The following is a 27,897-nucleotide window of genomic DNA, read 5'->3' as shown; positions in this document are numbered from 1 at the left end:
GTAACCCCTCGTGGCCTGTGAATGTTCTCCTTCAGCTCTACTTCCTGCCGTGTGGTGTTTCTTTTAGCGCCTGCTTTGTGATGCGATTCTCACCACCTGTAAGATGTTTTGCACCTACGCTGTCACTTTTTACTGAGACTGCGATGACACGCCTGTACCAGCACTTCTGTGAGCTTTACCTTTCCCCCCTCCTACCAGAGCAGCTTAAAACTAGCTCCCCTATTCAGATAGATAGCTCCTTGTATTCAGTTGTCTTGGCCGACCCGGTCTCCCAAATCATCCCAGTCAAACTTTTTTGACGCAAGTCATTATTTGCTCGATATACTGTATGTTGTGACAGATAGTTGATCGAAATAATCTAGTAACGTTCAGAGAAACATGGTCAGTGACCTTAAGGTAAAATAGGCCTGCTACTTTTGTGGCATGTATGGTAGCATCAGAATGTTTCAATACAAATACTGTAGAATAACATCAAATATAATTTGCTGTAGGTCTATAATTGTATCCAAAATCTCCAAGTAATTTCAACAGAATAATGCAATCAAATTGTAGATGCCGGACAGTATAAGACATGCCTTTTCTGTTCCATTGTGAGCATGATAATTACTTTGTGCTCCTTAAACGAAATGTTGTTATTGATTGTTATTTATTGAAATGTTGTCATGATTTAATGAGTTAAGAAATTATTTGATTGAATTTGCATTAGATTGTTAGCCACTTTTAAAATAGAGATCGTATCTTCTGAAAGGACAAACCAGTTATTTATATTTAAACACGGTTGATTGGTTCATATCGATCAGCCAAAAAAATAAGTATCACGTATCATATTTGACATATTGATTGTAACACATAGAGATAGATCATTTTTCCCCTTAAATTAAACCCCTTTTAGTGTTGCTTTAGTAGTTTGTAAGATAGCATATGTCCTTCATATAGGTTAAAAAAAATAAAAAAAATAATAGTTTTAAGATTTGCTACTCAGGATGGGAAAAAGGCAAGGCGCTAACCTTGTTCTTAGAATTGGATTAGTAGCAACGCCTATTTTAAAGTGTTGAACCTTTTTGTCTTTGTTGATATCATGTGTTGTAGAACATCTATCATCGATGATCTAATGCAATAAATTCAGTTACAGATCTGAAATCAGTGTGTTCTTGTCACTTTGTCCTAATGGGAATAATTTAAGTTTTAGATCATAAGTTAAAAAGTTATACTACAACACACAGGTGTTAGGGACTCACGAAATAACTTATCATCTGTATTGATAATCACTTCTGAGCATAATAGATATGTTTCTGTACACAGAGAAATAAACCTGTTAGTAAGGGGTCTTTTTCTCAGCTCTGAGTTATGGTTTTGGCGCAGTAGTGGGTCGTAATCTCTCTTCCATTGCACAGTAGTGTCGTTGTTGTTCTTTCTCCCACTCTCAATAGTCTGCTCCCCCTCTCTGTCTTCGTCTGTCCAAGACACCCGCATACTCTGGATTCATTCGGGGTCTCCGACCTTATGCTCTGTGTCAACCGCAGTTCCAGAGGTCAACGGGCTGCAGGAGCCGAGCATTGCGAAGAGACTACGTGGAACTCCGGAGCGAATCGAGCTGGAGAACTACCGGTTGTCCCTGCAGAGGGAAGAGGAGCTGGAGGAGGTGCCGGAGGAGACGCTGGCAGAGCATAACCTCAGCAGCGTACTGGATAAAGCCACAGACGCTGACCTCGGCTCCAGGTAATGGCAGAGCCCTCATACGAATACTATTACATGATAACAAAATTGCTCTTTTTCACTTATCGTGACTTCCTGGGTGACTGGGAACATGGGTCGTATAATCGAAATGTGTCTTTATTAATTTTCAAGGCCATTATTTCATTCATTGGGTCCTCTTTGAAAACATAGAATGGCAAAAGATGAAATGAATATTTCCTCCAAAAAATTCAATGTTTCACCAAAGAATTAATGTCTCTCCAACACATTCATATCATTCTTTAACGCTGAAAAATAAAATGTGATTAAATTGGCACGTTTTTAGTTTTTCACAAATAATGCATGGAATCGTGTATTATTAAATGACACAGAAAGTCATTTGCAATTAAGTGATGGATATTGAATACGCATTCTGTTATTTTTATAAAGCCGAGGTTCAAATGTAATTATTTGGCAATTATTCTCAAATATTCCAGTTCTAGATAAGAATTGGCTAAGGTTGTGAGTCAGAGTGTGGTGGGGGCATAATGATGTGCAAGCCACACATAACGGTTGTCTCGTGCATGATAGTTAATTTCTGGAGAATATGGACAAAAAGCAAGCTGTGCAGAATTTCATACCTGGGGAAGGGCCAAAGTGTGTCAGTCGCCACTGCCATTGATTACATGCGTTACTACATGCACATAAATCGTCAGGGTCCCATTTTGCAGATTCTCCGCAGTGAAGAAGGCGAGCATAAACAGTATTAAATTACTTTTCCTTGGCAGGATATCAAGCAGTGAAGTCATACTCTCAGAAAATAAACCAAAATACATCAGGGTTCTCTCTCCATTTAAATGAACTCTGTGTGTGTGTTCGGATTAATGATAAAAAGTGCGAGGTCTGGAAATATTATGCTCTGCATGCACAGAGCGTCCTCTGTGTGCTTTTCAGTAAAATTAGTTTTCACTTTTAAACTCACACAATTTATTGTATTTTTTTTTCATTCGACTGATGTTGCTAAAGATGAGTTTGTTAAATGGTTTAATGTTACTGAGCCGCTGATCCCGCTGCTCTGGGACTCCCTCTGTCCAACAGTAGCTCAGAATCAGACATGGAAGAGGAGGATGAGCAGGAAGATCAGGATCAGGAGGAAGTGGAGCTGCAGCCTCCCAGCCCGTGTGACCTCGGCGGCGTTCCCTGGAAGGAGGCCGTGGAGCTCCACGCCGGGCTACGGGGCAAGCAGAGCGACGATGGAGACGACGACGCTCCGGATGATGTGGACAGCAGGGACGGGAACTTGGAAGAAGAGGACGAGGAAGAGGAGGAGGATGAAGAAGATGAGGAGTCGAGCGACGGTAGAATTGTTTTTTTTTCCTCACAGTTTGTTCCAACGCTGGTATTTTATGTCGCAGACTATTGAAACGGTCTAGAAGTCCACTTCGATTTGGTTACATTGTGGTCCCAAGTGTAATGTCTCTGTCCCAGAATTGTTTGTCCTTGTCATCTATGTCTTTCCTCCTTTGTCGCCATTCCCATTCACCACCTCATCTTGGCAATGTGTATGTACCTGTGTGGATTTTTTGTTTGTGGTTGGGCCCCTATCTCCCCCTGCTGGCAGAGGGGGATTACTGCCCCTGGGACAGGGAGCTCCAGTCAGGCCTTTGGCTGGAGAAGTACCTTACAGATGAAGAGGATGTGGGTACATTTAAAGGTAGCAGCTGGCGTGCCTGTGGATATGCTTGCTGTGACTTTGACCATGAAGTGTTATCCTGGATGGTTTGGGCTGCTGTTTCAAAGATTTTCGTCAATGAGAGTGTGGCTTTTCCCCTCTTATGTGGCCTTGTTATTGTTTTGCATTTTTCTATCTTGTAAAAGTTCCTCTAAGAGTCTGCCTGAATTTCAGTTTAACCCGCTGATGTGTTTTGAAAGTGGCTTCGGAATACTAATCTAACTGACGGCGGGGATTTTCTACTATATCATTTTTAATCTCGTCACGATAATGATTAAAATGTTTCTTGTTTTTTTTTTTTGTAGATTTAAATATTGCATGTAGCCCCTCACCCGTCCTCTTTGCCATCTCTGTTGTTTCCTCGGTTTTCTAACTTTCTCTCTGCCTTCTCTCCACCTCTGTCATCTTACGTCCCCTCTTATCCTTCATGTTTTTTTTTTTCCCCCCCTGTGTTCCATGAACACTTTGCCCCACATCTTCTGTTTTGGTTTCAAATCACACTGCGACATATGCCGAATCCCTCATGTAGCGAGGAACCTAAAGATTCAACAAGCCCTGCAACCGCAGGACCCTCTGGCGAGTCCAGGTCCGGCGAGAATGCGGAAGGACTCTGACACCGCTAAAGGTGGTATGCTGTGTTTGGCCTCTCAAGTGTCCCAACCCTTTGAGCTCTCACAGCCCCCCTCCACAGGTAACTCAACCGAAGGAGACGAAACCAAGAAAGGCCTCGGAGTGTTACGTTTTTAGCGTGGCTGCCGATTTTCTGTTGGTGTGAGTTTGTGTCTGCGCTGGGAGGAGCCCCATCCCCTCACTAATCCACTCGCTCCCGCACATCTCTGGTTTGATCGTTTTTCTTGCGGCACTTTATTTTCTTTAATGTCTCATTTTTTTGGATGTTCAATGTTTTAATTTGTCATTGATTTGCAGCCGCCGTTGTCCTCTGGAGTTTACAAAAAGTTCTTTAACCACATCCCAGTGCAGAGATAACCCTTGTCAATTCTTTTTGATTTGGTTTTGCTTTGTTCTTTTGTGTTCTGCTGTATTCTTTCCCATGTGTCTAATTACCTTACTGTTATTTCCTTACCATCCATCCCTCATTGTTTTGTATCTCCTGGGTTTGAATGTAGCCCCCGCCCACACATCCGCCCGACACGAAGCCGTGCGAGTCTGGTTGGAGTCAATGTCTGGAGGTAGCACAGACTTAAAAGGGATCGCCGCATCCCGTCTTAGACCCGTACACCTGTCTTTTGGGTATTTTCCTATCTTTACTCAGGAGCGCTATGTTTCAATTTAAGGGCTTAACTTATTTATTTTGCTTTCAAATGGTGTGATGGCACACTTCAATCCCCCCTAGACCTCACACACCAACAGCCTCCGCTTGAACTGGGATAATTATTGCTCGCTTTTGTAAAGTAATGCCAGATATAATACCATAGCTTATGACTGACATCGAGGACGATGTTCTCAGCATAGCAAAATAAAACGGCTTTCAGGACACACGGATTGGCCTCCTGTTGATGTCCTCCATGATTTATTTCAGTTAAAAATCCCACTGCTGTTTGACAAGAATGTGCTTCTTTCCGAAAGCCGGGAAGAAAACAATGAAGTATATACGAGACGTTTTTATTGTCAGTGCACGTAATTACGGCATGATCTAAATTGTAAAGCAATTCCACACCGGTGAGACACCGATCATTCTGTTAGTCGATGCAATGGCTGGAATTCTGCTGACGGGTAATTTTTGACAGGGTTTTTATGTGGCCTGAAACTCTTTAAGTGCAACAACAAACCGGAGTGGGAACAGAAATAGAAAAGCGGAATTCTAAGCTTAAGCGGGAGGTATTTGAGTGTCAGGGCGGTTTTTCAAGAGCGAAGATCACACTGCATGAAAGTAAAATGAGTAAATCGAGCTGTCGGATTGATGGTCACACTCTTGAGTAAATATAGTTGAAAAGAAAAAGCCCTACATCTGCTTATCTATCGATATGTCTGTGTATCGGCTTGCCTTTCCCAGAGCATGCGCACTCACAAGCATGCAAGCACGCCATAAGGCCGCGACCACAATCTCCGCTCTCACGGTTCTTTGCAGCGAGTTGTATTTTCACCTTTCACGTTCCAATCCCTCGCACGTATCCTTTAGGCTTCCACAAGGGTATTGCAAACGGGGCATCAAAGATTATTAGTCATGTTTTTTTAGTATTATAAAATGCATTTTCATCTTTGCGGATTGAAAGGAGAATGAGCCACTCCAGTTCGAAAACACCAACAACGTCATTGTCTCTCATCCTGATTGGTAATGTGGCACAGCAGCTGCTGTAGCTAAGGATTGCCGGCCCATTAAGTGAATTCAGACACAGTTCCAGCTGGTGATTTGAAATTAACTTTAATTGCACGAGTTATCTGCAACATACAAGTGTTATATTTACTCGGAAAATTTGTCTCCGCCATAACACTTTTTATACATGAGGAATTGTTCTTAGGCTTCTTACTCATCCAGTTAATGTGGGTGTGCTCTTGCTTCGTGATATGTATATAATTTATATATGTGTGTATGTGTGTGGTGTACACACACACACACACACACACATATATATAAATATATATCTATGTAAATATATATATATATCTACGTATGTGTATATTTATAAATATATATGTGTGTGTTTGTGTGCGCGTGCGTGTGTGTGTGCGTGTGTGTATGTGTGTGTGTGTGCGTGTGTGGGCATGTGTCTATTCCGTCACGCCCCTATGTTCCATCCTCTGTTCACACTGATAGCCTCACTGTATAGGATTTATTTGAATGCTTCAACTAACTTTTTGTCTTGCTGGAGGAAAACTTTTACTCGTTACGAGTTGAAAGAAAGGGAGAGGATTTTGCTTTCGGAGGCTTTTTCCTGCCTTTTCTCAACCTCGACTCGGATTCCGCCTTTAAATTGGTGTTTAAATCCAGCAGCTATTACTGCTGTTCAGTTATTCTCAAGGTCTGTTTTCACATTGTCTTATTTAATGTCGTACGCTTGTCATACCAGAGCCCTGCGAGGAAGATGACCTGGAGGCCGAAGCAGACAGTCCAGATATGGAGCCTGGTACAGAGATGGATCAGGGTAACATGCATCATGAACAACGCTTTCACACACCCATAATATATTATTGTTACTTTATGAATAGTCATAGTATCATTTCTAAAAATTGTAGATGACATCCCCTCGGATGCAGAAGCCGAGGCCCGTTTGCATCCGTCGGTCCACAGCGAGCCACTTCCCGAAGACAAGAAAATACCTGAAAGTCAGGGAATTCCTTCAAGCACTGGTATATGTCATGCGAGCACTCGTTCAAATCTGCTTTGAATATACATATGTATCTGCCTGTACCCACATGCATAATACAATACACTCATTCAGAAATCTCGAGCTTTGGCCTTGTGTGGAAAGAGGAAGATGTCATCCTTTCTCCTCTCATCCCACCTCAAGAAGCAGATACACAGGTGAGATAAGGCTTTGCCGATTATGCCAGAGGTTTGAAATGCTTTATATCGGATAAATCCTGATCTTTCCCGTTAACACCAGCCTCCTCAGATGCTGCCCGCCGATCCCATGGAGTCTCCAGCGACTCACTTTGTCCCAGAACCTCCTGCTCCTGCAGAAACTCCTTTGGAGCGGTCACCTCTATCCCCAATTGCCGACCTTCCTCTTTGCCCTTCACCCCCACCCGTGCACGAGCCTTCTCCCGTTCCTTCTCCAACTCCTGAGGCCAGTCCTCTGTCAGTGCCCGCCTCACCGCCGTCCCTGACACCTGCCAAATCGCCCACCAGCCTTCCGGCCAATTCACCCGTCACATCTCCCGCAAAGTTACCGGCGGGTTCACCGATCCGCTCTCAGCCCACTCCGCTACCGGAGACCACCATACCCAAATCTCCACTCCACCCCCAGCGCTCCATTTGCCCTCTGACAGGCAACCCCCTCTCTCCGATATGTGCCCAGCCATTGCCCTGCCACGAACCCTCATCTCCCCTCAGCTCGGACTCCCCCGTAAGGACTCAACCCGTTCCAGCTGTCACTTCCACACCCATGGCCAAATCGGACAGCGACACACCTGAGGCCTCAAAAACGGACGACTCCTCAACGGAAGAAACTCCGTCGAAGAAGACCGATATTATCGAGGAATTCTGGTTGAAAAGCGCAGAGATCAGAAAGAGCCTCGGACTTTCTCCTTTGGATCGCAGTAGTAAAATCTTAGAGAAAAGCGTCATCAAAGAACCGACGCAAGACTCCAGCCCTCCCGCGACACAGACGCAGAGTTGGTCACAGGAACAAAAGCCTGCCTTTACCGGCCGCGCTGTGATTCGCAGGCTCAACATCACTCTGGAGGGTCAAGTCATCACGCCCGTCGTTCCCTCTGAGCCCAAGAGCAACGGTTCTGACAAGAAAGACCTCAGCAGCAGCTCAGGCTTGGGTTTGAACGGGAGTCTGGTCACAAGTCAAACAGCAAACAGCGACGGCTATAACACATCTGAGTCCGCCATGCTCACTCCGCCCTCCAGTCCTCCACCGCCTGTGCCTGCGAATCAATCTCCAGCAGTTCTCAGGCAGCAGAGACACCAGGCGCCGTGGAGCAACGGGTCGGAAAACCCCCCGCGTGAGCGTGCCAAAGAACGAGGGACAGCCGTGGCTCCGGTTCCTGCGCCGAGAACCCAGCTCAGCCCCGCGTCCGGGCCCAAGCCCGCACCCAGGAAAGTCTCGCCGGATCCGGAAACGCCTCCCGCGGTCGTCATGAGGGAAAAGAAGAAGCCGCGAGCAGAGGAGACGAGGAAGTCGTTCGTGGAAACGGTGGAGGAGATTCCGTTTGCCGACGACGTGGAGGAGTCGTACGATGAGCGGACACCAGAAACGAGTATGAACAAGTTCTACACTCCGCCGACCAGTAAGCCCAGAAGAGAGAGACCTCCCTTTCATCTGGCGTTGGCAATGGAAAACGGCAAACCCAACATCCCGATCAACCCAGGTGCTAAGACCCAGAGGGCAACGCGTTTTTCTCCGGAAGCCAAAGAAATCGCAGAGGAGCGAATGAGAGCCAGGGAAAAGTCTGTTAAGAGCCAGGTTCTGAAGGAAGCCATGGCCAAGCAGTTGAATAAAATGAAAGAATCGGAGCCTGAAAAAGGTGCCTCTCCCAAAGTGGCGTGGAGTGCAACGCCGGTTGCCGACGAAAAGGCAAAAAAACCTGCGCCGTCTCCCAAAACATCAGCCGTAAAGGCCCTGGAGTCCAAAAAAGCAGAGACCCTACCTGAGCGCTTCTTCAGCAGCAACAAGAGCCTCGACAGCTCGGTCGCATCGTCCGACAGCTCCTCCACGGGCAAGAGCAAGAAGAGAAGTTCGCTCTTCTCGCCTCGCAAAAACAAAAAAGAGAAAAAGGCCAAGAACGACAGCGGCAGGCTCTCCGGCACGGAAGAGACACTGCCCAAACACAAGTCCTTGTGGAAAGCTGTCTTCTCGGGCTACAAGAAGGACAAAAAGAAGAAAGACGACAAATCTTGTCCCAGCACGCCATCGTCCAGCTCCACTACTCAGGACTCCGGGAAAAAGAGGACGTCGCCTCTCGGAAAAGCGTCAGGTGGGAGATGTCGGTCTCTGGACTCCAGTGTCTTTTGAATGCCACGTCGCGTTTCATCGTATTTTAATATGACTTTTTTCTCATTTGAAGTTTCAGACTTTAAGACGCGCCGGAACTTGAGCTTCTCCGAGGATTCAGACCTGTCGTGTGATGACGTTTTGGAGAGATCGTCCCAGAAGTCAAAAGCAGACGTGAGTAACGATAGAGCCGAGAAGAGATGACACACGGTTAAGCAAAAAAAAAAAAAAATCATTTATATTGTGATTTGATTTCCCTTTTTTTAAAGGACTCCTCTCAGAATAGAGCATTTGAAATCAAAATCAGAATTTTAATGAGGAATGAATCACAGTTGACAAACCTCACTTTCTATATTTTTGGAAAGGGTTTGTCTCTGACCACGGAATCAAAATGAGTTTTGCTTATGGTTCAGGTTTTAAGTTTGGCATTGGAAAGGTTTGCATCGATGTCATAATGAAACAAGATACATTTCCATCTTTATTCCATAAAATAGTCAAAAGCAAGGGCTTTAGCTCTTGATGCTACTCGGACGTGTTTGCAGATGACACACACCCCCTAAAACGTTTTTCTTCTAAATAATTCCTTCCACCACTAGCAGCACACGGACATATTTGACCTAGTGTCGGGCATGCAGAAGGAGGCAATAAAGGAGGAGAAATTGGAAAAGGAGAGGAGGAGGGTGAAAGGGAGGCAGAAAGAAAGCGAACGTGAAAAAGAGGTTGAACGAGAGAAGGAGAAAGCCAATGAGGAGGTATTTTGCTGTGAGGGGGCGAATAATATTGAATTTCAAATAAACATAATTTTGATATTTCATTCACAATCATTAAAAACCTACATCTGACTCAGGCTTATGGGGATTTCCCCTGTATTGCTTTTTTTAAAGCAAAACGCACACATCTTGCAGCCACTACAGATGACCCATCTGATGTAATTCGACATATAAACGACTGAATGTGTGAATCCACATATCCAAAAATATGGAAACATTAATGTTGTGTGCTAAAAGCTTCGCTTATATTAGGACTCCAGATATTCCACACACAAACCCATATTTCATTAACATGAGTTCTCCTACTGAATCCATTTGCAATCATTATGTTTACGGAGAGAAATTCAAGCTTATTTCCTCCCCCTGCCTACTTTGTGTGTTTCCCGTGATTCAGATAGATATCAGTCTCGGGCCGGAGGCATGTCTTCGTTTAATCACGGCACACTCATTACCGAAAAGCTCTTGACACTACCCAATTTTATTCTGTGATTTGAAAGAAAATACTGTAAAATACCCAAGAAAATTGGGTAATATGTGGGTGAAAATAAGTAAGTGACATTTAATGAAATGTATCAATAAATCACCTGAAAGTTAGTTGAATATGACAAAGATCTGGGCATATGTTGGATATTAGCAAAAAGAAACCCCAAATTGTATGATTTTATTATTATTTTCGTTTGCAAACCTGCAGGGAAAGGCTGACTTACTTCAAACATCCAAAGATCCTTTTTGAGAAAAGTAGCTGTTGATAATAATAATAATAATTTTGCCAAAAACTTTCACTGTAAAACAATGGGTGCCCTGATTTCTTAGAATTATTCCGCTACCGTCATGGTGTGTCATGCCTCCCGGGCCTGTAGTTTGTTTAAATTTTATTTCATTTATTAATATTGTATAAGAGACCGTCTTAGCAGGATAGACTCGTGATGTCGCAGTTTTTAGATACGTGAGTGTGTCAGATGCAGTCCTGGTGGTTGTACAGTAGATACTAGTAAGTTCTGAAGAAACCTCAACCTGAACCTTTATGGTAAGTCAGGAATCTTATATCTTTTTTTTTACAGATTGCCCGATTGGATTTAGTCCAATATTTGACTCATGGGCCCTGATTAATAAAGATTTAATAATGCTGTCGCATTTTGTTTTTTTGGGTTATTAACATTGCCTGTTGTGGTGGTACTTAAAAAGTATGTTTTTTTTTTTTTTTTGGATGTTTTAGATGATTATGTTGTCCATTTTAACATAGCCATTAACCCATTTTGTCATAACATCTGTATCATGTTTGTTTCTTCATTATTTTTTTTTGTCTTCCCCCAAGTCTGTTTATGTCCCTCACGCACTGGCGTTCAAGAGATCGTACGCCACAAAGGTAGTATTTCATACATTCCCATCCGCAACACCATTATTCCTCCTATCCCTGCGCGCATGTGTCAGTTGACCCATAACACCGTCTGAGCACGCTAATGCATGAGCCAGTTGGGACGCAGCCGAGCTGCTCGCTGCTGGATTTCCACTCTGCACCAAAAAAAAGAGAAAGAAAAACCAAATGCTCTCACTTTTCAAGTCACACCGTTCCTGTCGCTGCATCATCCTGATGTCTGCAGCTGCTGCTGTCTGACCAGTGCTGATATTAACCTGCTTAACTTGGACTGTCATGCTGTTTCTGTCAGTTTTCCTTCCTGCGTCCTCACTAGTCGGACTTTGCAAACAAAAGATGCTGTTTTTTTTCCCCCACACGATATCTGACTTTTCGTCACCGTAAATGACATTGTGAAGCCGAGAGGAACGATAGCTGAGTGAGAATCCCAGCGTGTAGAACAGGAAGAGTATATAGTTGTTTATATGTCCTCCCTCAGTACTCAGAAGACCAGTTTAGTCTCATTTTTATATCCTTTTGTTTCATTTTTGAAGGGCCTTAGTTCAATGAAGCACATTAGAATTTTCAGGAAGTGAAATTCAAATTTTGTTCCTCTCTTTTTGTGCTATTCCAGAAAACCTACACGGAAGAAGAGCTGAATGCTAAGTTGACGCGAAAGGTCCAGAAAGCAGCGCGGCGGCAGGCTAAACAGGAGGAGCTCAAGAGACTGCACAGAGCCCAGGTAAGTCAACAGCGGCGACCACTTCTTGCCACCGATACGCGCCTCTCGAACTCGGTCGTGAATCTGCTGTACATCATTTGGATTCTGTGGATGAGATCGGTGCTGATCGCAAGGGAAAGAATGGGAACAAGACTCTCTGCAACCCCAAGGGGGTTACAATCCGTACAAATCCACGAGAAGCATATCCCGGCACAGCAGGAGCCTCGGCGAAACCAAAGACGCAATAATTGCGCTGGAATGTTTGGCGTTTCCTTCTCACTGATGTTGGCCCAAGATTCTCGTTCTCTGCACGAGCGCTATTCATGGCACGCGGCAAAGAGCCCGCCGGTGTATGATGAGAGGGGCCCGCGGCGGCGAGGGAGAACCGGCTGACTCGAAGGTCGTGTTTTCCCCATGGAGGCTGGATCAGCCCAGTTACCGTCTGTGAATCCGATATCGAACCGATTTGAACAGGTGGGCGGGGGAGCGGGTGAAACAAATAACACGCAACTCTGCGTGACCTTGCTTCTGAAAATGTAGACAAAAGCAAGCTCCGATTTGGAAATTAGAACATTGATAAAGGGCTGAGATGAGACGCGCAGTAAGAAAAGCAGCTCAAGTTGCGGCTTGCTTCATCCCTACAGGTGCTACTCGTGACGAGACACCCCTTTCCTTCATGTGAGCCCTTTATAGCAAATTAAAGTTAACTATTACTAATATTTATGACACGGATGGAAGGTCCACGCTGTGATTTCACAGCATCCATTAGTGAGTATATTTTTTTAGCTTCCTCTTGCTAATTGCCTCATTTTAATGTGGAAAAAACACTATTTGTTCATGACCACAATAAGATAATGTGGAAAAAATGTCATATTAGTATTCCTTATAAGGAACTTGGTATGTTCAGAAGATTCAGCAGTATACAAACTTACATTAACACCTATGATGGGACGTCTGAAACATTGGCTGTTTGTTAACATGACCGACATAAATTGGTGAAATTGAGATTACTCATCTGCGCCTTGCAGATTTATTTGCGCTACGTTTTCATCTCTGGGTTTTCAACTTCGGCTTGTGATTGACAGTGTTGCCATAAAACCTTTTAAACACTCAGAAAGGGGCGTTAACATGTGAATAGCGTGTATCAATATGTGCTTGAAATATACAAACAAGCCTTTCTTCGTTGCTTGATTGATTGATTGATTTTTGTATTCATTAGTTCTTTTACTCTGATACTCAACGTAAGAGCGTGCTCACGTCGAAAACTCGATGTCTGATCCTGTCTTTTGTTGATCCAGCGAGATTTATGGTTGAACTGGCCCTCAGTTGGGCCTCCAGTCAGTTGAATCAGAACTGAGCAGGAGATGAAACCCACGCCTTCCAGAGCGACGGCTACCTGAAATATTATCCTGCCTTCCTGCATCCATTTCCAAAAAAAAAAAACAACCAAAAAAAACCAACCAAATATGTCTGCATATGCTTCTTTCTAACTCTGCACTGTATCTCTTCATTTGTTTTATTTATCCGTGGGTTGCTTTTAAAGACACTCCTCCATGAAACTTTCTTGGTTTATTTATTATTTATATTATTCTATTATATTATTTATTTTATTATTATTTATTCTTATTTTGGTTTATTTTTAAACGTTTTCTCACTACAGTAAATATTTTGCTGATTTTTTTTTTTTCTACACACACACACACACACACACACACACACAGACTTGCTTTTCCCATCCATCACCAGCAATAATCAGTGACAATACGGTGTTGACAGCGGAACTTTATTTAGTTGAAGCCGTGAAATTATTTTTAATATCCTTCAGATCGCAGTCGTCAATACGGTTGTAATAAGCAACACCTCGTATGGTGCTTTTATTTTTAGCCAGGATACGTCTCTCGCGTGAATGAAGGATGACGAGTAACCCCTGCACCTTCTCCCCCCCAAGACATTCTCAGACAAATCATTTGTAATTAGCAGGAGATTAATTTTTTTTTTTTTTCTTGTGGCCATCTGAGATAATCCACGCTAATTCATCTGCACGTGTGTGCATTTCAACAATTATGTGACACTTAAGCCCCTTCCCTTGTCCTTTCAGATTATCCAGAGACAGCTGGAGCAGGTGGAGGAGAAACAGAGGCAGCTGGAAGAGAGAGGCGTGGCGGTGGAGAAAGCGCTACGGGGAGAAGCAGGTACACAATTTCTTCTTACCGATCAGGCTCTCCTGTGCGGCCCAAAGAGTTTCAATATTACCAATTCACAGTTAATGAATTTCAAACTGTAATTTCCCGACACCAACGCGGCTCTTATTATTTTAGAGGCCATTTATTCCACGGGCATGCATCTAACATCTGACAAATTCCTCACATCACACACATTCAGGCTGTTCCGGGTCTTTAAATAATGTTATTGACAATTAGGATTCTATAATGTCTTAATTGCTTTACAATTGCTTTAGATAACTTTGAAATTACTGCCTGCATTTACTGCTCTTGCTGTACCGCTGGAGCATAAATCAGCGCGCGTAGACGTCTTTGTTTCCCCAAGTAATAAACCTAAATTATTCTAGACAAGGGACTGTCACAGAGACTGTTCCTCCCAGATTAAGAATACATTATTTGCTAGCGAGTGGCACACTTTTTGCTATTTGTCACTGTCTTATAAGTGGGTGAAGCCCGAACCATGTTGAGTGGCACAAAATGTTCTTTCAGTGCCGCATGTTTTTCTTATTTATATATTTGTTTGTAAGAGGACTCATATTTGTCACTCTGGTCTTCCTTAAAATCCTCGACATACATGTTACACCCCGAGTAATTGTGCCCGTTAGCTACCAAAACTGTTTTCTACATACATACGTTCATTAGGGGCGAGCACATCTTTTTGTGATTTTCTTAACTTTGCAATTTTCCCACCGATCAAAGCACTTATAATTTCAGTTGCGAATCCAATGTCTGAGTATGTCTTAACATGTTTACTACTCTACTCTCTTAAAGGATTGTATAAAGGTACATATACATTACCCAAACAGCACAAAAGAAGATCAGGTATTAGATTTGCTGTAGTTTTTTTTTTTTTTTAATCTGACATGTGACAGTTTTATGTCAAATTCATCTGTGGTGACACACTGTACCAGTTCTCCACCTCTAAACATGTTGTCCGTCCATAACGTCCGCCCTCGTCGGTACGCTGCATGCAATCAGGAGAATGTGTGTCCTGACATAGATTTGTGTGTGTGTGCTCATTCTGGAGTGTGTGCCCACCGCCTCTTGGCGACGCAAGTTTCTGTACTCGAGACTCAAATCGAGTTAGATTATAGAAGCGTAATCCCTATGTAACAACACAAATTGGCGATTGGTTTGCAGGCCGACAGATCATTTTATTACAATAAAAGTGTTTACAGCCCATATTTGCTGTGGCTGAGTGCCTTGATACAGACGTTTGCTCATTATTGCAATGTTGGAAACTAGTAACAGCAAATCCAGAGCTGCATCGACACTATCTGTTGTGCTCAAAGACTTGCTCAAGACCCAGCTGCTCTTTCATTCAGAAATAACCAAGAATGACAAGGCTATCTTCTGGAAATTACACTTTTATTCCGGTCGGGACAGAATATTCAAATTCTTCTCAATTTCGTCATACCGCGCAGCGTGCAAAAATGGCTTTATTTATCATTTTTTGAGAGACAGATTAAGCAGACTGAGCCAGTTAATGGCAATGCAGCAAATCTATGTAGCCGCCTGTCAAACTTTTGGGAAATGCGACCACACAGTCTGTGTTTGTATCATGCACTATCCTAAACCACTGATCGACATTGTCTAGAATGTCGCTGCGGTGTGTATGTCCGTGCAAGAACGAGCATGATATGTTGGGTGTGTGTGTGTGTGTGCGCGTGCGCACGCGCCCACTTTGGGGCTGTGTGAATTAACTCCTATCTCTAATATATCCCTGTCATTGTAGACTATTGGGGAGATTCTAATTACAGTGAAATCCTGGACTTGCATCTGGGCGGTATGTATTTCAAATCTGTCGCTTTTAAACTAACCTCAAGGCTAACCATCCCCCCCCACCCTCACCCACCCCCTCCTTTTTATTTAGCCATTTTTGAGCTTTCTACCCCTCATCTAGACCTTGACTGGCTGGCTGTCTGATGAGTTGTCTGATACTTTTTCGATTCTCCCGCCCTGCTCCCCCACCCTCCCCGCCCTCCTCGCTGGGTTCTGAGTTCAGACACTCCACATCAAACGCACATCAGATTCTTGGCCACATGCTGTCCTGTTAAGACTGCCTCAGATCTCTGTAAAGTCATTAATATTGAATGAACGAATTCATGATTGAGATTTATTTGTCATTCCTCAGCACGCCATTTAGACTGCGTCAGAGACAGACCAACATACGGCAATGATAGAACCCAAAAATAAGATAGAAACGATCGCACTGACGTCTAACCAGCATGATTGACAGGACATACTTGAGCATTTTAATAACATTGCCAGCAAGGGTCCCCTCCTTGCGCAAGAGTTAAAGAGATACTACGCCTTTATCAACAGTGCCGGCATGATGACCAAGATAGACATTTTTTTTTGAAAAGCACATAGAATCATGATTTTTTTTTTTTCTCACCACTTCCATTAAAAAAAGCGTAAACTAAAAATACACTGATGTACTTAAAGCTTGAAAAAAAAAATCTTAAATAATACATGGCAGTATGATGTAACTTGGAGTTTTAAACACAGGCTGAATATAAAAACTCCTCTATAAGGCTGTTAACAGAAGGCGGAACAAAAGAAAGTTGAAGTATTTCGTTTGCTGCGGTTTGAAAAATAAAATACAGCACAGTGTTGTACAAATGTGAAACCACAACAGGAAACAATGTGGCCAATTGCCAGCATTGTCCTTTGACGCAAGACGCTACAGAAACAGAAGCGTTCCAGCTGAGCGACTGTCATGCTGGCACGTTTTCAGCGCGGCTAATGCAGCGCCACATGCAAATGTCACAGCCGTCTCGATATTACTGACAGCACCCCGGCTTTTTAGTAGTAGACTCTTAGCTGCCCCTCACAGCTTTTCTGCTGCCACATTGCTGTCCTATCAACCCTTCCAGCTTCCCTGACTTTCTCATACCCGCTCAGTTGCGTAACTCCCTCGTCAAAGTGTGGATTCCAGAGTGAACTAATTCAGTGTTGCAACCGTCGACCTTTAGCTGCTTTGTCTTAAGATGTGGCTGATCAATGGTTAACAGTGTCTCACCGGGTGTTTCCGTGGTGTATGTCTCCTACACACAAAGTCCAAGGCTCTTGCTTGAATATGAGGAAAATGCAAATGTTTGCGGTTTGTCACTCATGTCAGGACTTTCTCCATTAGAGATCTTTGTGCATTTTGACATATTAAAGCAGCAGCCTTGCTTCCCTGTGGTTTTGTCCTCGTGGTTGTTACTCATCAGACAGATGACACCTTGAGATTTGTTGTGACCATTTGAATGTACAAAAAGACATTTTTCGCAGTGTAATTTGTATCACTGCATGGGAAACTGGTCATCAACCGACAGCCGCTTCAGATAATGAAATTCGAGGTCAAGAGTGTATTGTGAAAACGGTTAATTAATTTTACCTCTTGAATCTTGGATGCAAGTGTGTCTGCTGTGCTCGGGTTGTGTCGTGGAAAATGTATGCTTGAGGATTTGCAACTATTTAACCTTCTTTGTTAACTCACCATTCATGTTTGTGCTAATTATGTGATGCGTTGTGCGTATTGGGAGGATAGATAGGGAACCGGAAAGCTAATGTATTTCTTTATACACTACCGGGGTTCCATTTTTAGACGTATTGTTTCCATCATTGCAGTTATTTCAGCTGTTTTTTTCAGTGTTAAATTTGTCAAATGAAGATTTATTTGACTTAAGTCAGCGGTCCCAAACTTTTTTGTGCCACGGACTGGTGTCATCGAAGACAATATTTTCACGGACCGGCCTTCATTTGCTCCAACCCACTTTTGCGCAATTATCGTTTATGTCGTCTAATAATAAATCACCCGCAGTGGTCTTATGTCAAATGCAAGCCTCAACTGACTATAAACATATAAATAAACCTTTTGTTCATAAATTAATAATCAATGACATCTCCATAAACAAAATTATTTATTTTAGAACAAGAATCCTTATCCTTTCTAATAAGAAATAATTAGAATAAAAAACCCGATTCAAGTGACTGTGCAGATGAAGTTTATTTTGAAATGTAATGTCTCACAATCACTGCATTCAACATAGGAGAAATACTGATCATTTCTACATAAAACGGTGAACAAGTCAATTTAACAATAATAATGAGAATTAGCGGGAGCCCTTAGTTTTTTTCTCTGCAATGAGCCGGTCCCATCTAGGGAGTAATGGGAGACAATGACACCCGAAGTGTGTTCCGTACCTCCAGTCTACTCCGTGGTTTTGTTTTGCTTGCGGTCACTGCAGAAAATCCCGCTTCACAAAGATGGGAGGTTGGAAATGGAAGCAGGGTTTTCGGTGGTTTTTTTGGCCATCTTAGGATATTCTGCCTTGATTTTAATCTAGAACACTGGCACGGTCTGAAACATACTTTTAAGGCCATAAATATTTGCAACGTCCAGCGGTTGATCTTCTACTAGCACGGACAAGCTCGATTCACGGCTGGTAGCCTATCACGTGACCGAGACCTGTCAAGAGGCACAGGCGCATGCATTCGTCAGTGCATCATTCCGCACAGAAGTCACTTTTCAAAATAAAACATCTCTAGACTGATAATCAATTAAAAAATAAAAAAAAATAATAAAAATTCAAACGTTCTGTGGCCTAATGGCCCGCGGCCCAGCACATGGATGGGGACCGCTGACTTAAGTGACTTGTTTCAAATGTGAATTGACTGTTAAATCAAAATTAATGACCTCGTGTTGAGTGCAACCCCTGAATAAAGGGAAAGCCACATCATGTCAGGGTAAACGTCATCCCCTTTCGGACTTTCAGGGCAAAGCCCAAGTCACCTCAGCTTTGGCCAGATGGGCTGACCGTAGGAAGCCGGACCCGACGTCAAATGGTCTTTGAGAGATGTTCGCTCTGATGGGGCCTGTGTTTGAAACCGTCGTAAAATATCATTCATATCACCCAGCGATGTTTAAACAAAGACATGAAAAGTATTGATTACAGTTGATACCCTTTTGTTCATTTATTGTTTCAGATCTTAATATGCTATATTGTATAGATCTGCCCTTCATAATCAGATCGATTGAACTCATTAAATTCCATAAACAAACCGTGACTCTGCAAACAGACATTCCCTTCAGATTTATCCAATTAATTCACATTATTAATTCAGGGAATAAACCATGGCGACAATGAGATATGTGGCATCAGCTGGTAACAATTAGCTCCAGAGTAAATTTCGAGAGAAAAAACACCAAGGGGAAGACCTGTAAAGGAAATGTAGCTTCGTACCTTTTTTTGTTCTGGAGTGTTTACTAACGTGCAGTTCGTTCGATATGAATGTTGATACGATTCTTTATAACTACTGATCCTTGTCTCATCATCACTAGCTGGTCATTGTGTCTTTTTGGTCTTTCTTTGACGAAATTGTTTATGTTGCAATTGGCTCTGCAGATGAAAAAAATCCTAGGCTGCAATCAGAGTTTTTTTTTTTTTTTTTGTGCTCGCTGACCCTACAAACACTTCGGCAAGCAATGCTGCCCATTGGGATTCAGCCTAATTCGTCATCCTCATCCCCACAGTTGCTTACGCAGGAGCACAAGCTCGTCTGAAAACAAGCCAAGAAAGTCATCAGATTCTAAAACAAAGCCCTTCTCAACTGAAAAAGTTATTTTCACATTTCAGTTAAAGCTCAACACCTAAATATTTAATCAGTATCATCATGAAGCAGCACTGCCTGTTTAACAAGTGGTATCAGCAGAGGCTGCTCCAACTCTGCTGCTCTATACAACGTTGCTTTAATAATTATGGTAAAGCGAAGGAAGTGCGATGACAGTTTCATATTCAACATTTAATTAGGACCGGGAAGCCAGTCAGAACAGATATTCTCTATTTTCCCTCTGTGATACCCCCTTGAAGGAGTTTACTGATGTCTCTCTCAATCACTTTCTCCCTGGAGCCCGAAGCCTCTTCGTTCGGCGATACTTGAAGTCATCGCACACAATGAATATAAAAATTATATTGATAGCGGTCTATATCTGGGTTGTATTCCAACGCCTCAAAACGCATGCAGGAATATTTAGGAGCGCTTCCTCCCCAAAAGTATAGTGAAATGCCTAAAAAGCACTTAATATTACATTTATGCCTTCCACCTTGTGTGAGAAAAACAGATGGAAGAATATGCAAATCTCACGTGTCCTAACATATGTGAGACTCGTGCTTTTCCTATTGTACTTAAAGACCCACTGCAACACTTAAATAGTGCTATTCCTCATATCATAGATATATTCTGTTTCTGCATTCACAATGTGAATTTGCGCTGGGTGAGTTCAAATTGAGGGATTTAAGACAAGATAAGATAGTACTTTATTGATCCCCATAGACAAATTCATTCGTCTCAGCAGCGCAACACTAACAATATCAATAAATATTAATATAAATATAAAACAAGTGACAACAACAACAGCAAGGATAAAAATACATAAGAGGATGAAGAAAAAAAAAAGCAACATGGGATAAATGAGAATGGAGTGACAACACCAAGGATAAAAAAAATAAAATACAAAAGAAAACGGAAGTACGACGTGTGTGTGAATGAGTGAGCCCAGATGCACCTCCGGCCGGTCAGAGTCGTATGTCCAGACTGCTGTTAACAGTCCGATGGCCGTGGGCTCAGAGGAGCATCTGAAGCGTTCAGTTTTGTTCTGCATCGGGTTCGATGAGCCGTTGGCTGGATGAGCGGCCCATCGGCCACAGCTCGTCGTGCGGGAGGGAGTTAAGGACAGCTTCCAGTTTGTCCTTCCCCCTCCCCACCGCCACCGATTCAAGATTGTCCAAGTTCGGTTGAGTTTATTGACCCCACCGGTCCCTATCTGCACGCTATAGCAAAGAAGAGCGATTAGCACTGAATCTTTGTGTTTGGGGTTTCATTGAATACGGCTCCTCCTCCTTTTAGGAAAATATCTGTCTTGTGTGCGCATGTCAAAATAAAAAACACCTCATTAACACATCACAAGTTGCCACACTTCAAAACTCATCGAGCGGGTCTAAACCTGAGCCACGGGGCTATCGGTATTCCATTCCAGGCTGAAACATATTTTAAAGAAATATCAATTATTGTTTGTACTGGAGACAGATCTCCTGATGATCGACAATAGCTTTAATAGAGGGACTAAACCGTTTTGTTGATTGTAATAAACATCATTCTATCCCATCTCATATTCGACTTAATTAAGGGAGCTGTACTTTAAGCTTCACAGATGCAAGATCAAACAGGATTGTTTTTTCCCCATTCTCTCTGTTTTCTCATTGTTTCCTATTTTACTCATTTTTTTTCATCCCTCACACCTCAGTGCTGATCTTTCCCACCTCCTCTCCCTAGGTGAATAGTCTTCTTCCTCTCACAAAGCTCCTGCCCTCCTTTGATTTTCTCCTCAATGTTCTTTCTTCCTCATCACACTCCCCCCTTCTCCCTCCTTCCCCAATGCCTCCCACACACTGTCTTCTGCTGTCTCCGCTCTTCTTTCTCCTGCGTTATTGCCTCCCATCTGTTCTCTGTTTCCCACCACTGAATTCATCTGCCTTCACTCCCTCGCACTCTTTCCCTCTGTCTTGTGGAAGTTGAGCCCTTTGTGGGGATGCAACGTCGAAGACCTCTCCCCTTCTGCCTCTGCTGTTCCCCTGAAGGTAAAGTAACTTCGCCGCCTCCACTGACGGTTGTGGCGGGCTACCATGGCAACCGCAAGGATCTTCAATACCAGGCTTCCTCGTTGCAGCCGTCCCCGTCTCCCTGTCCTCCTCGTCCTTTACCCATCCTCATCCTGTTTTTTTTTTTCTTTCTTCTTTTTATTTTATTTATTTATATATATATATTTTTTTTTTAGCTGAGTAGATTTCCCAAAATATCCCCCCCAAAAAAATGAACAATTAAAAACACGCAATGTGGAACAGGTTTGCCATTTCTTTACATTAACAATCCTCAAAAAATACGATTTTACATCATTAAAATAAGTAAAATAACTTTGGTTGCCTCAGTCTGCAGTATCGCCTTACATCGATCAAGTTCGAAGTCGAACATCCAGCATCATATTACTAAACCTCCAGTTCCAATGGGACTCTACTTGAAGCCTGTACTTTAAGTTGTACTTCACTGTAACATCCCCCCAAAAATGGAGGTGGATTAGTCACATCTGCACACATTGGAAGGGGAAACTACTCTGCTGCAGCGTGTCTTAAACCGGTGGCATGTGTTCCGTTTTCTGTTGATCTAAAATGCACTGCAAAGGTGCATAGTTAACAATGCAGTACCCTCATTTTTCTGTTGCTTTTAAGAATTATGCCTCCCATACTCGTTGGTAAAACTGCCATGTAATCATAAAACCATAATAAAGCCAAGCAATAAGCTCCCGAGACATGGCTAGCTCGCGGGCGAGTTTGTAGTTCAAGGAGTGAGAATCTTGCATGGTGTGATGATTAGTCATGAATATTGAAGACCCGTACAAAACAAGCCTTAAAAAATGAATGGATCATCTGGTTTGTTCCTGTATCTAACACCTGTCAGTGGAAAATTTTGCCTGTGCCTTGAGCCATCTGAAGAAAAACACTCTTTAGTTCCTGTTTGATTCCTATTTATCGTTCCTTTTTTTTTTTTTTTTTTTTGCTGTGTACTGGTGCCTCTGCTGTCCTTTTTTTTTGCGTTTGGAGCCCTTGGCTGAGGGCTGGTGGTGGTGGAACAGGCTGAAATGCCACAAAAAAAAAAAAGAAACACCCACTGCATGGTGGGCTTGGAAGCTCTCTCGTGCTTTCGCCCCTCCGGCTCTTCTCTGCTGATGCCTCTCTGTCCCCCGTCTTAACTGGCATGGCTGGCCCTCTGAGACCACAGCCGTGGGATTTATATGTCAACAATGTTTTTCCCCGTTTTATATTGCGAGAGCCTGCTCTTCTCCCGCTATGAATGTCACGCTGCATCGAGGTTTGCCTTTAAGTCTTTCATTCAAAGTTTTGGCTCCACCTGCTGTAGTCAGATAAAGAAAAGAATGCATTGCCCCGGCAGACCCTTTTTAAACTTGCCAAATAGACTCTGACAGAGAAAAGTCTCCCCTCTGTCTGCTTGTTCTCGTTCTTTAAGTGGGCCAGCTTTTAAGTGCGTGTCATTACCGCTGAAATACCGCATTCTCCGAAAAGGCAGAATTAATAGAGACTCAGCTGTCGGTCTGAACAACGGTGCTTCCAAATAGCGTTCGACCTTGTAATGTCACACGTGAAAGCAGCAACATCTTTCAGTTTTCCTCCTTGTCTTGAACTCCCATCCGTGCTAAAATGATAAATTCTGGGGGTGGATCCTCGGGGGTTTCGAGCGACTGCATCCTTCTATACGCTTGAAGTTTCTCAAGCGAATAGGAGGATGCAGTCGCTCCAAAGAGCAGCTGTGCCGGTCACAAATGACCAAAGTGGGTGAGGCAAACATTTGTCTTTGTATAAACAGGTGCTGTCGATTTGTAAGTTTTCGTGCGCGCGCAAACTTACAAATTAAGTTGAAACTTCCACCCCATCTTCTGTACACCACAAGAAGTATGGACCGACTGGGTCCATCCTTCCACCTCACCATCCCTCAGCAAGGACATCCTTGCTTGGCTGTCATTGCGTTGCCCGTGTCAGTCATCATCTGTGTGAGACCTTTTTCGGCAGCCTCGCCGTTCGGCCATTCACTCGGCGTGTGCTTCTTCCCCAACTTCCAGGAATGGGGAAAAAAGACGACCCCAAACTCATGCAAGAGTGGTTCAAGCTGGTGCAAGAGAAAAACGCCCTGGTCCGCTACGAGTCAGAGCTCATGATATTGTAAGTGAATCCGTCAATTCAGGCTTAAACGACCATTACATCCAATCCGGCTGTTGCTATGGCGATAATAACAAATATACATATGTTTTAAATGGCTTTGTGTCATTCTTTTTCACTATGTTTTTAGTTTTGATGTCATGGCTATCATAACTCATGTGAAGCATTTAAAGACCAATTGACCGCACAGACATATTGACTGATAGCATTACAATATTTTTATGTCAGTTTTTCCACAATATCAATTGTCAAGAGGAAATAAGAAACCAAACAGGCTCATGAGATTGACCGCTAATTCAGCTGCTTTATGGCCTCGGCCATTAAGAATGTCCAGATGCATTTTTAAAAACATTTAGAATTGTAGATTGCCAGATGATGTAGGATTAGAGCAATGTCGATCAAGTACAGTATTATGCCTTTTTGTACAAAGCAACCTCATAAAAACCCTTCTCATTTTAGCTTCATATAATTCAGCTTTTGAACTTGGGAGAAATCCACATACATTCTCATTGTAAAAAAACTGCTGTCTTCGCTAATAATTGAATAAAGGGAGTGCTGTAAGATGATTGCCATCATAATCAACCATTTAATTTTATATTGTATATACGTTTTGTAACCTTCCAAAGGTGCATCGCCAGTCTTTAAAGCCTCTCATATAGATCACCTAAGTCTTACTTTGCTCGATTTCTAATTTTCCTGGATATAAGCTCGTGAAATGCAATCTTTGAACGTTTTAATCCTTATTTTATCATTGGCTCTGACCGCCTTTGTCTAAACCTATGCCTGCTTTGACTTGAAGCGCCAGGGAGCTTGAGCTGGAGGACCGACAGAGCCGATTGCAACAAGAACTCCGGGAGCGAATGGCTGTGGAAGGTGAACGCATGAATCACAAAAAAAAAAATCCAACTCCCATTTGCCGCAGCTTTAAACAAGCTGTGACTGTGAAGGTTTTTTTTTTTAAGTTTTATCTTATTTTTTTGCTTCCCCCTATTTCAGACCACCTGAAGACTGAGAAGGAGCTTGCGCAGGAGAAGCAGATCCTGAACGAGATGCTGGAGGTGGTGGAGCAGCGCGACGCCCTGGTAGCCCTCCTGGAGGAGCAGAGGCTCAGGGAGAAGGAGGAAGACAAGGACCTTGAGGCTGTCATGCTCTCAAAAGGATTCAACCTCAACTGGGCCTGACAAGAGTGAAATATTTGCTTAAAAAGTCCCGGTTCGAATTATGCTCCAACCTCACACAGCCGACTCTGAGCAGAGTATTGTGCTGAACACTGACGAGTGCAGTCCATTTCAAACTGTCACACCTGCAGCAGTGAATGTGTAAAGAGTACCCCCCATGCACTCACACACACACACACACACACAAGAGCACACACCCACACATGCAGGCACGCACACACACACGCACGCACCATGGCTGCCACTGACAATATCGTCGAGCGTGCGGCGTTTATATATCCTCTGCCCGAAGGCAGTCCGAGTTAATCACTTTGCAGTTTTGCTCGCGCTCTCTCTTCAGGAGAGTTGCCAGCCTTCACGACTTTATCAACACAGCCTTGAAGTGGCTCCTCTCTGGCTCGAGAGGACCTGCGGGAGAATGTCTGAAGACTTGTTGCGTTTTGGATTCTCCAAAGGGAATATGATGCCGTTTGGTCCTGCTGATGTAAAGGCATTGTGAAGAATTGTGTTTCATGTATAGTTGTTAGAACAAGTCATATTTAAGATCCGCTTTAGAGGTGCGAATGTGCTGAAGGGATCCCTCCAGCCTAAGTTTCTCCTCTTCACTCTCACAGAAAGAGAAATATCCTCTTTTCAAGCTGCCTTTCTATTTACTGACAAACACTTTTTTTCATCATCATGAATGGCTAAGATATCATGGCAGATGTTTTTCCACTCCCCTTTTAGTCATCACTAAACAATCCATTAATATGGCTTTGTGTGACTTTTTTTTTAATGTATTTATTATCTTTATTTGTTTTTAACAGCAATATTTTTTTTGTATTCAGGAGGGAGTGCCCGGAATCACTTAACCTTGTTCATGTGCACTACTCATGCGCACCCGTAAGCCATTGCATGTCGGCAATAAACGCTGCAGGCACATAAAACAACAGTGTTATATTGTCCCTGGTCAGAGGAAGATCTAATACACTAGTGCCAGTTTATTCGGTATACAATAAATCAGCCCTCAAAGAATCATGAGGACCAGTACGTTTGAGAGAGATATTTATTTTAATGGTCCTTATGGAGGCTGTAATTTATGCAGCTGTTGAACCAAGAGGTGCTATTTATAGGTGGCCAAAATATTAGGAAGATTTCTCAGTAAAGCCCAGCCCCAGTTTGGCTGTACTATAAAAGATCGGCATCAGAAATATATTCTGCTCAATGTTACGCGAGCATGAGCGTAACAATAGTTTTATCTGTCAGGACATTTGGATTTGAGAGCATGTGAACCTATGACGTTACAACAAAGAGGGGGGGCTCTTCTTGAGATGACATTCGCTGTACAGTTTCACAGACTGCTGTTTACAAACTCATGCCGATGTTCAGTATTGGATTTTTCATATTTCTTATAAAAAAAAAATGCAGTGTTGTAATCCTGCAGGTAAGAGGATTAATGTCAGAAGGAGCTCAGGTTCAGATAATTTTCCCACCCCAGTATCTGATCTCACCGCTAATAAGACATCTGTTTAGTTCCCATCATTTCTGTGCCGCAGATCTGTCAGTTGGTGGATAACGCTTTAGTATCTATTTGACAATTTCTACATAATTTATGAACACTTCAGTTTATGGCAGAGTGACTACTTTTACACTTAAACACGGGGCCTTCTTTTCATTTTTATTCTCCCTCAAACAGGAACGCTAGTTTATATAATGTGGTAACTGTAAAAATCAAAGCGGTCAGTTTTACAGCACAGAAACGGTAGAGGCTATATTTATGACTTGCTACGAGCTGTGAATTAAGTTACACAATTCTAATGGTTGTTGTTTTAGATGGTGTGTGGGTGTGTGTGTGTGTGTGTGTGTGTGTGTGTGTGTGTGTGTGTGCGTGATGAAATTTGACATGATTGTATTGATATTTATTAATGTGTGAAAACTGTATTATATGTAAAAAAGTTGAATCCTAATTTTTAAACTGTTGTGTTGACACATGACTGGTTCTATAAAAGCTTCATGTAGCTAAAAATGCATAGGGGTGTTGGCTGTGCTGGAAAAAAGCAATAAAACATCGCAGTTGGTCTTTAAAAGGTCTACGACATCTATGTTATGCTGTATGGGGTATATATCTGCATTTTATTGTTCATTTCATTCTTTCTTTTTCCGTTAAAGATTGCAAAATCTAACTGGGATTGAAGGGATCATTTCGATAGGTAGAACATTTGCACGCTTATATTTCGATTTTTGTTTTTCATTTACTGGGCCAGGGTTGTTATGAGTGAAATTATTAGAAGACCAGGGACACGTGGATGCTGGAAAAGTCCTCCAAGAAAATGCAGAGTAAATTTAGAAAAGAGCGTGATGTACAATCCAGAAAGATGCAGTGGTGACTATCATATCTGCCAATAACATACTATCCCATATTTTTGCAAGATGTTCACATGCCATAAATAGCCCCCAAAATGTATGATGATTCCATCATTGTGACAACCGGTGGTTCTCACTCCACAGGTACGGTCGCGCTGAGCCATTTTCAGCCAGGAGCTGCTTGTTACGATGATGAATGTGAGCGGTTTGTCATCACAGTGAGAATTGACTGGCTGCTTTCCTGACAGCTTGAGCATTTCTCATTTTAGGAGACATTGTGATAGACTGATTAGAGCTCCACATTTACAATTTCAATCAGAGAAATTGAAGCATGGTTGCAAGAAGCAGATTCAAGCGTATCTCCTGACAGTGCCATCATTGTTTTTGAGGATATTCAGGGTTAATTGGTGTTCTGGGTTAGAAGTTCAAGAGAGATCCTGAAGGTCAACACTGGTCTTCACGTTCCGGTCATTTTTTAATTGGCAAATCGTTGAAGAAAGGTT

General features: G+C 42.8%; 1 protein-coding gene across 4 annotated transcripts in view; it reads left to right on the top strand.

Annotated features, from left to right (window-relative positions):
* The window catches only part of mical3a (microtubule associated monooxygenase, calponin and LIM domain containing 3a), a 62,841-nt gene extending 35,724 nt beyond the window's left edge, over positions 1 to 27,117 (top strand). For all 4 annotated transcript variants that reach the window (XM_086163554.1, XM_086163552.1, XM_086163551.1 and 1 more), the window contains 19 exons: positions 1,524 to 1,719; positions 2,773 to 3,032; positions 3,296 to 3,388; positions 3,936 to 4,097; positions 4,534 to 4,596; positions 6,436 to 6,510; positions 6,602 to 6,715; positions 6,808 to 6,890; positions 6,973 to 9,013; positions 9,104 to 9,204; positions 11,116 to 11,166; positions 11,789 to 11,896; positions 13,974 to 14,067; positions 14,869 to 14,919; positions 15,833 to 15,883; positions 21,660 to 21,725; positions 23,777 to 23,876; positions 24,673 to 24,746; positions 24,870 to 27,117. In XM_086163554.1, the coding sequence (XP_086019680.1) occupies positions 1,524 to 1,719; positions 2,773 to 3,032; positions 3,296 to 3,388; positions 3,936 to 4,097; positions 4,534 to 4,596; positions 6,436 to 6,510; positions 6,602 to 6,715; positions 6,808 to 6,890; positions 6,973 to 9,013; positions 9,104 to 9,204; positions 11,116 to 11,166; positions 11,789 to 11,896; positions 13,974 to 14,067; positions 14,869 to 14,919; positions 15,833 to 15,883; positions 21,660 to 21,725; positions 23,777 to 23,876; positions 24,673 to 24,746; positions 24,870 to 25,054 (3,968 nt within the window). In that variant the 3' untranslated portion in view covers positions 25,055 to 27,117. The remainder of the gene's footprint in view (positions 1 to 1,523; positions 1,720 to 2,772; positions 3,033 to 3,295; positions 3,389 to 3,935; positions 4,098 to 4,533; positions 4,597 to 6,435; positions 6,511 to 6,601; positions 6,716 to 6,807; positions 6,891 to 6,972; positions 9,014 to 9,103; positions 9,205 to 11,115; positions 11,167 to 11,788; positions 11,897 to 13,973; positions 14,068 to 14,868; positions 14,920 to 15,832; positions 15,884 to 21,659; positions 21,726 to 23,776; positions 23,877 to 24,672; positions 24,747 to 24,869) is intronic.
* The last annotated feature ends 780 nt before the right edge of the window (positions 27,118 to 27,897 follow it).

The sequence above is a fragment of the Fistularia commersonii genome, chromosome 17 (assembly GCF_037954325.1).
Source record: "Fistularia commersonii isolate RoL2024-O1a breed Wild chromosome 17, RoL_Fcom_v1.0, whole genome shotgun sequence".
Classification (NCBI taxonomy): domain Eukaryota; kingdom Metazoa; phylum Chordata; class Actinopteri; order Syngnathiformes; family Fistulariidae; genus Fistularia; species Fistularia commersonii.
This window is presented reverse-complemented; position numbering and strand designations above follow the sequence as displayed.